This window comes from Ceratotherium simum, chromosome 38, assembly GCF_057802395.1.
Source record: "Ceratotherium simum simum isolate JZ-2026a chromosome 38, ASM5780239v1, whole genome shotgun sequence".
NCBI lineage: Eukaryota > Metazoa > Chordata > Mammalia > Perissodactyla > Rhinocerotidae > Ceratotherium > Ceratotherium simum.
In genome coordinates, this window is record NC_141937.1 from 7,842,188 (window position 1) to 7,849,926 (window position 7,739).

General features: G+C 48.1%; 1 protein-coding gene across 6 annotated transcripts in view; it reads left to right on the top strand.

Moving 5' to 3' along the window:
* Nucleotides 1-1,502, top strand: part of AGPAT4 (1-acylglycerol-3-phosphate O-acyltransferase 4) — a 123,039-nt gene extending 121,537 nt beyond the window's left edge. For all 6 annotated transcript variants that reach the window (XM_087425058.1, XM_087425061.1, XM_087425060.1 and 3 more), the window contains one exon: nt 926-1,502. In XM_087425058.1, coding sequence (XP_087281184.1) covers nt 926-1,020 — 95 coding nt within the window. In that variant the 3' untranslated portion in view covers nt 1,021-1,502. The remainder of the gene's footprint in view (nt 1-925) is intronic.
* Nucleotides 1,503-7,739: the final 6,237 nt, after the last annotated feature.

A 7,739-nucleotide genomic window follows, 5' to 3' on the forward strand; every position in this document is an offset into this window, starting at 1 on the left:
ACCCAGGGGACACATGTGCCTCATACTGGCTGGTGGACTCGCCCATCCCAGTTGGTTCCCTCCACATCTAACAGTTCACAGACCCCAATGCTAATGCTCTGTAAACACGTGCACTGAGACTTAGAGATTCAGCCATCATCCATCTGGCCTTCCTTAGACGCGTATTACAAATGGCCTGTTTGCCAGGCCCTGCACTCAGTGCTGGGCACATCAAGGTGATTGCGACGGGGTCCCTGCCCCCAAGGAGCTCACCGAGCCGGCCCTCTCCAGAGGCAGGGCTTCGACTGCAGCTTCAGAGCTTCAGTCCCTGTTCTCCAGCTTCCTAGTGGTTACTGGGCTCTCAGGTGGGTCCTATGCTTTCTCTGTTTGGGACAAATCCTGCTGTTGGAGAAAGGGCTTTCCGTGGAGGCAGGAACTCTGCTTGTCCACTGCTCTGATACTTGCACCATAAGCAATGGTGGCACATGCTGGGCACTGGATAGATATTTGAGCTCTTGCATTCTCCAGGCTCCTGGTATATTTTTTATTAAGCTTCACTGACGGGTGCCCCATAACTTCCTGCCCTGCATTCACATGAGAATCCTCTTAGCCTTAGGGGTCAGCACAGAAGCAGAGGAATTCTGTAAGCCCCATGCACAGCTGGGTACAACTTACCAAATTCTGTTCACCTCCAGTGTCAAAGGATTAAAACCTGCCAACAGAACAGCCTTGCTCCATGTCTTAATGTCACTTAGTCCAGTGAGACCCCTGGGACCTATGCTCAAGGATCCCTGTAAGGCAGGGATTAGGAAATGGCACCCCAAATCAGCCAGCTCTCAGCTATGCTTGAGATTTGCAGACAGCTGCCTCTTGTGGTTCTCGTTGGGCAAATCACCCTGGGGGCCCTACAGGCTCCTCTAACTCCCTGCCCTTCCCATTTCTGCAGCTTCCATGGGAGTTCGATGGATGATCGGCGTGACAGAAATAGACAAGGGCTCAGCCTACGGCAACATCGACAGCAAGCAGAAACAGAACGACTGACTCAGGACATGTTGCCATCCAAAGGGGACCTTGGGAACTGGTGGACGCTGCCTTTCATCCTTGGTGAGACCCAGTGACGAAGCTGGGTGAGCCCCTGCTGGGAAGGCAGGGAGTCTGGTCTCAACGCCGAATGGGGAGGAAGATGTGCTTAAATCTTTTCCCCCATATGCTTTAGTGGGTTTCGGTTCTCTTTCTTTTCGTGTGAGTGTGTGTGCGCATGTGCGTGTGTGTGTAAGAGAAAGAACACATATAAGTGAGAAAGATGCACGGTTGAGCCTGAGCCTCATTCTGTGATCACTGAGATGGTATCTGAGGCGCAGGGGGAGGGCAGGGATGGGGAGCGAGGGGGAAGTGTTCCCTTCCATCCTTTGGTGCTCGGTTTTCTGTAACCCTGGATTGTCAGAGATAGAGCGAGAGGCACTTTAGGTGAGATGACTAAATTATGCCTCCAAAAAAAAAAAAATTAAAGTACTTGGCTCCTCTGTGGTGTGTTTACACAGACCGCTCCATCCTTCCAACCCGCCCTCTGCCATGCATTCTGGTGTCCTGGACCACAGGGCTCTGGAGAGTGCTCTCGAGGAGGGAGCTGGGGGTAGGAGGACTCGGCATGCCGGTGGCAGGTAGAGGCGGTGGGCAGGCCACCCTGATGACCACTGCTGGCAGGAGACACAGAAGCAGGAGCCCATGAGCGCCTGTTTAGGGGAAGATGGCAGGTGCTGCAGGACTGGCTGAGCACATCCGTATGACACAGTGACAGGGCCCCTGTAAGACAGCTTCAGTTTCCCCAATCTCCCTGCCATGGAGTCTCCCTGGCCTAAGTCTTTAAGATGTGCCCAACTCCCTGAAGAAACTGATCTTGAAACTGATCGTAAAAATAAAGCCTGGGCATTCTGTAGCGAGTGGAGCAATGACTTTGCATCCTCTGTTAATCTCAGTAGCAAGCAGAAATTGGGTCCTCCAGAGCAAAGGCAGGCTCACTTTGTGAGCCAAGGTACTCCTCTGAGCAGGGTCAGACTGGAGCCAACGTTGGAACACAAGGACCCCTGGGCTTCTGCTTTCCTTCTGGCAGCCCAGACTTTTATGTCACAAAAGAGTTCTGCTCCTTGGCATCTAGGGCGCTCTTTGGAGTAACGGTCCACATGCAGGACTTCTGCAAGCTGCTGTCAGTCAATAGATGCCAAATGCAAAACAAGAAAAAAAGAAAAGCAGCAATGTTTCTGGCAGAGAACAAGTAGATACTGGTCCGTGTCATCTCAGGCCGAGACGCCAATGGCACCTGGACTGATGGGTATTTACAAGCCATGAGCGTTGCACAGGAGAGCCCTTCTCTCTGTATACCACTACATGCTGCCTGCGACAGACCTATTTTGCTCTGGTTATACGATCATGCACTGCATAACGTTTTCAATGACAGACCACATATTCGACAGTGGTCCCGTAAGATTAGCACCTTATAGCCTAGGTATGTAGTAAGCTATACCATCTAGGTTTGTGTAAGTACTGCAGGGGAGGAAGGAATTTTCCTCTATCCTTCTAGGTTCTTCTGCCTGATCTAAGAATTAAACTGACATGAGACAGATTAACAGGAGAAAAATAAACAAAAGTTTAATGACATGTATACATGGGAGAAACCCAGGAAAACCAAGTAACTTGCCAAAATGGACAAAGCCCTCACCTTAAATACTATCCTCAGCTAGAGACAAAAGAAGATGTTGTGCGTGGGGAGAGTCAGGGACTTCTAAGGGAAGAAAGGCAATTCACAGGTAGGTGAAAAGGAGCAAACGTTTGGAAAACAAGTGTTTGGCCACACAGAAACAGAAGAACACAGAGGGGAGCCCAACCAACAGGCTTTTCTAGGTTCCTTCCCGTCCACCACCCAGTTCATGTGATGCTACCGTGATAGCTCACTTCCTGAGACAGGTTTTTTATCTGAATTCTTTTAGGCAGTTAAGGGGGAGGTAACAAGAAAACCTTTGAGTCTTTTGTTTCTTAAAAATAATCAGCCTAAAATAATCCTCATGTTAAAGAGACATATTTTGAAGGGGGGCAAATTTTGTTTCCCTTCAGTCCATTCTACGACATTCACACACAACGAAATCGCCTAACGATGCAGTTCTCAGAATGTATCCCCATCGTTAAGCAACGTGACTATATAAGAAGAGATGAACTGCTCCCGAGCAAAGTCAGCCAAATATTATTTAAAGGCATATTCTTCTATTCAGAATCATGTCTTCATACGTTTGCTCATTTCATCACTGTTTACCAAGCACAGCTGAACAAGATAAACCAAGGAGCTGTGAGAGAGTTCTAGAGAGCTCTCTCTGCTTAAGGCACAGTAACGTATCACTGATATAAATCTGTAGAAGTGAAAAGGGGAACAAATTCTGGCTTAGTTGTGGGACAAGAGTATCAGTGAGGCCAGGGCCTGAGCTGACCCTTGCCAGCATCCTGAGGCCGGAGTTGACAGCCTCATGCGTCTGCCTGCCCTGCATAAGGCCACGTGCCGGTTTCAAAGGCAGCCTTCCCACGAAGCACACAGAACAGAGTCGTGGACAAAAGCCTGGGGATGGCCACCTGAGGCACAAGAGGGCCCTTGGGGCAGCTTAGGTGTGTATTCATTTTCCTGCGTGTTGGCTCACCCTGGACATGGGGGCTGGTCTATGCTGGGGGCTCCTAGCTCACAGGAGACCTGAGGAAGCAGTCAGACGCGTTGCTCACGCTCTGAGCGGCACAGCTCACCCTCGCAAACTGCAGCTGACTCACTGTAAGACCCTGGGGGAGCCACTTTACCTCTGGAGTCCCAGTGTCCCCATCTGTAAATAGGGTGACAACACTTACCTCTTGGGTCATTTCAGGGGTAAAATTAGGCAGTATATGGGAGCACACTTTAAGAATCCTAAAGCACTAAAAAAATAAGGGATGAAAGATTAGAAAGTTGCCCCCATGTGGCTACTTCTCAAAAACGCTCAGTACCTTCAAGTGTCAAAAAACATGTCCTTTACCCCATCATGTCCTCCCATTCAATACAATGGTAATCTAAGTTCTAACAACACACATCCCCTCCTTCTCCCTGGATCACAAAAGGGGCCCACAGACATTTCATTTTCTTCTGAATTGGCTCTGGGACCAGACACAGAACATAACAAGCATGCACACACACACACAGGCTGCTCTCCAGTGCCTCAGGTCCATGTCAGAGGATGGTGGGCAAAATATTCTCCTGGGAAGGAACTAATTGGTGCTCTTTTCTTAAACTGCCTTAGAAAACGAGAATATGGTGTCCTGGGGCAAGATCCTGACATCTTCTCAGCTGTCTGGCCCTTCCATGAAGAGACATTTTGTTACGTGTGTGGGGACCTGGTTTTCCTTCTGCTCTGTTACCGTAGTGGCAGAGACAAGCATGTCACCCTGGAAAGACTCCTCACTCCTCCCCAAATCCCTGAGAGCTGTTCTGGCTCCCAGGGTATTGATTTTTCTCAGAACTAAAAACCCGTGGAGTTTAAACCACCTCTCTGTTCCCTAGTAGTGCATCATGGACCACGAGCTTCACGACCTGTCTGTCGACATCTCCATCTCCTGGTAGTTCAGGTCAGCCCTGCTGAGAGCCTGCTCTGAAATAGAGTGTGGCCGTGAAAATACAAAGCTTTCCTGCATCTGGAGAGCAGTGCGGTCATCTCAGATATCAAGGGCCACGTCCTAGACTCCCCTGCAGCTTCGAGGCAGGCAGTGCAATGCACTTCTTCTAGGAAAGCAAGCCCACAGAGTGACTGTCTTTATTAAAACACACTAACCATCCAAGATGCAGCTTGAAGTTTGGGGAAAGTGGACAGACTCTGTGACGATAAGTTAACCCGATTAACCACAGAGGAAGAACTCATGCACTTCATGAGGTAGCCTATCACCTTGTTGTTATTTTTAGACAGAGCAGAATCTTTTTCACATGATCACACAGCAGTACTGGAATATCGTTGACTGCTGTATTCTCTAAATAAATGCATGCAAAACCTTGTGAAAGTAGCTACTAATGTTTAAAAATTTAAAAAACAGTGTTTTTCTAACATATCCGTAAGTGGATCTGAAAGACAGTGATTTAGATGTAAAATCCTATGATCGTCCAGCCAAAACGAAGCAATCAATAGTCGACGTGACAGACACAAAAAGAGGCCCCAGTAGCTTCTGCTTTCTCTCCTGGGAGAGTGGAATGGTGGTCTGGCTGGTCCCCGAGCAAAACAGATCAGGCTTTGCAGAGGCTTTCAGAACTTACTCATAAATGTGGACAAGGTGGGAAGAAAGGTATCAGTGAAAATTCTCCAGGATACCTGTTCCCCGCTCAAAACACAAGGTTTAATCCAGCTTTCTCCAGAGCACGGTTAGACTCTTCACGTATTTGTGAGGCTGAAGTGAGAAGAGCAAACCCTCTGGGGGCAGCCGGTCTCCTGAGGACCACAGGAGGAATATCAGGGCTGCCATCACCCGCCACCTGTGTTTAAAAGAAGGCAGAAGCAAGATGGGCCACCGTTCTGCCTGCCTGTGTCTGCAGTCAGCTGTCCACTGTCCCCATCTTCCCCAGAGCTTCTAGGAAGGGCACCTGCCAGTGTGAGTCTCATTCACTGTGTGACAGGTCACTCGGGTTGTCCTGTTAGGGGTCAGTGTTCACCCCCTTCAGCAACTGTGTTCTACACTGCCTTAACTGAAATAAGGAACGCTTAAACGCAACATGTCCCCTGACGTGTTGGCATTGCCCCCCTTCCCGACACCTCAGGTCTGTCCTGACGGAGCGGAGGGTGGGACAGAGCTGTGCTGCCAGGTGCTGCAGAGCGGGCCCAGCAGCCTGTTCACAGTCCTGGCTCTCATTTTGATAAATGCTCTTCCTCTAAACAAAAAAAACCTCTCAAGTCCGCTATTGGAATGCGAGACAAGGACTGCCTCGACTGAGAGAATATTTCTAGTTTCACATTTTGGAGTGACTAGCTATTTTTGAAATTTCTGGCATCTGTGTTCTGTTGAATTTTAAGGCGGTAAGTTGTATGAATACAAAGTTAGGATTGCTGAACTTTAATTTCTTTGGGTTTCTAAAATGAATTAAATTACACAAATTGTACCTTCTCTTCTTACGGTCCACGGTGCTAGTTTTAGCCAGATCTTTGCCAAACATTCTAAGAAATTCAGAAAAGTCATCAAGGGAGTTTCAGAATGCCATTCTATCTAGGTTCGCAAATTATGAGGAAAGAATGAGGTGGAGATATTAACGAAGTTGATGAAATAGTACAGGGTGGCTCAGACTTTTAAAGTGCATACCAAATAAGGTCAGCAGAAGCCCTGCCTTGGCAGAATGGTGTAGCGCCTACTGAGCTAAGTGCATCTGAGGCAGAAAAAGCAGGGCTCCCCAGCCTCCTGCAGACCACAGGGTAGAACGCTCCTCTTCTGCTTTCTTGTCTTGTCCACACGGACGTCAGGGAACGAGCTGCTCAGAGCGCACAGTGAGTCCTCGTCTCTGAGCCTGTCTCTGAGCCTGTATGACTGCTGCCCAGGGTTTGGGTTACACTGCACCAAGGGAGGCTCTTTGAGGAGACAGACTCGGAGGGAAGCAATTTAAAGGGGAAGATGAATGCATTTTACAGACTGCTCTGCAGCAGGATTCTAGAAGAGATTATTAAGTGGGTGATTTTTGAGTACATAAAAGAAAGCAGTAATGTCCTAGCCTAGGAGATAACGTCTGTCCTAGGAGACAGCAAAGATGCCCTAAGGATGAATGACATTAAATTGCCCAAATTTGCCTTTTCAAATAGGTTTCCAGAACTCGTGAATTTGAATTTCAGCAAGGTATTTGACAGAACCATGCTAGTCATATAGAGAGGATGAGGATGTGCAGATCAGATGAACAGTAGTTTTTCAATGCAGAAGAGAGAGCTGGTAAATGTCAACTGGGGCTACTGTTTCGGTCATGCTATGCAGCAATCTTTTCAAATTTTTTATTGATGAATTGAGCAAAGTTAAAACTGATAAAGTATATAGTTGATACCATTAGAAGGCTTAATGGATTAGACGAAATAAAATTAACATGAAACTGTAATTTGGGAAAATGCAGATCTCTAGATCTCTCCAATGACGTGGCCCCTATCTTTAGGGCAAGTGGAAAGGCCCTGCAGCCTATCCCTCCATCTCCCTCGCCTCCCCACAAGCCATTCTGATCCTTGGCTGCCAGTGTTCCACTCCTTCCAGCTCTGCCGCTACTCCATGCTCTCCCTGCCCCTGCCTGGAGCCCTCGACCCCTTCCCCACACACATGTGGTGGTCACTCATTCTCTCCCTCTCGCCTAGCTCATTACTACATTCCCAGGTTGAATGTAGTAATGTAATGTGTAATGTAGTATCAACTTCTCAGAGAGGCTTTCTCTTAACTTCCCTTACTAGTTAGCTCCCCATATAAACCAACAGGGCAGGGGGCCTGGGGGGTTAGGGTGTCTCACATTTAGCTACTTGTTCAAGGTCTGTCTCCCTGATTAGACTACACGCTCCATGAAGATGGGACCCATTTCCATCTCGTTGCATAAATATTAGCATAGATCTACAACATGGAACACAACACTCCTGCTACTGTCAGAATACCTAGATCACAATCAGTTCTGACACTCTCTAAAAGGGTTACCGACACACTGAAATGAGACCTGGGAAAGCCTAGATGGTTTCAGAGTTAGAAACTATTACGGGAGGAGCTTG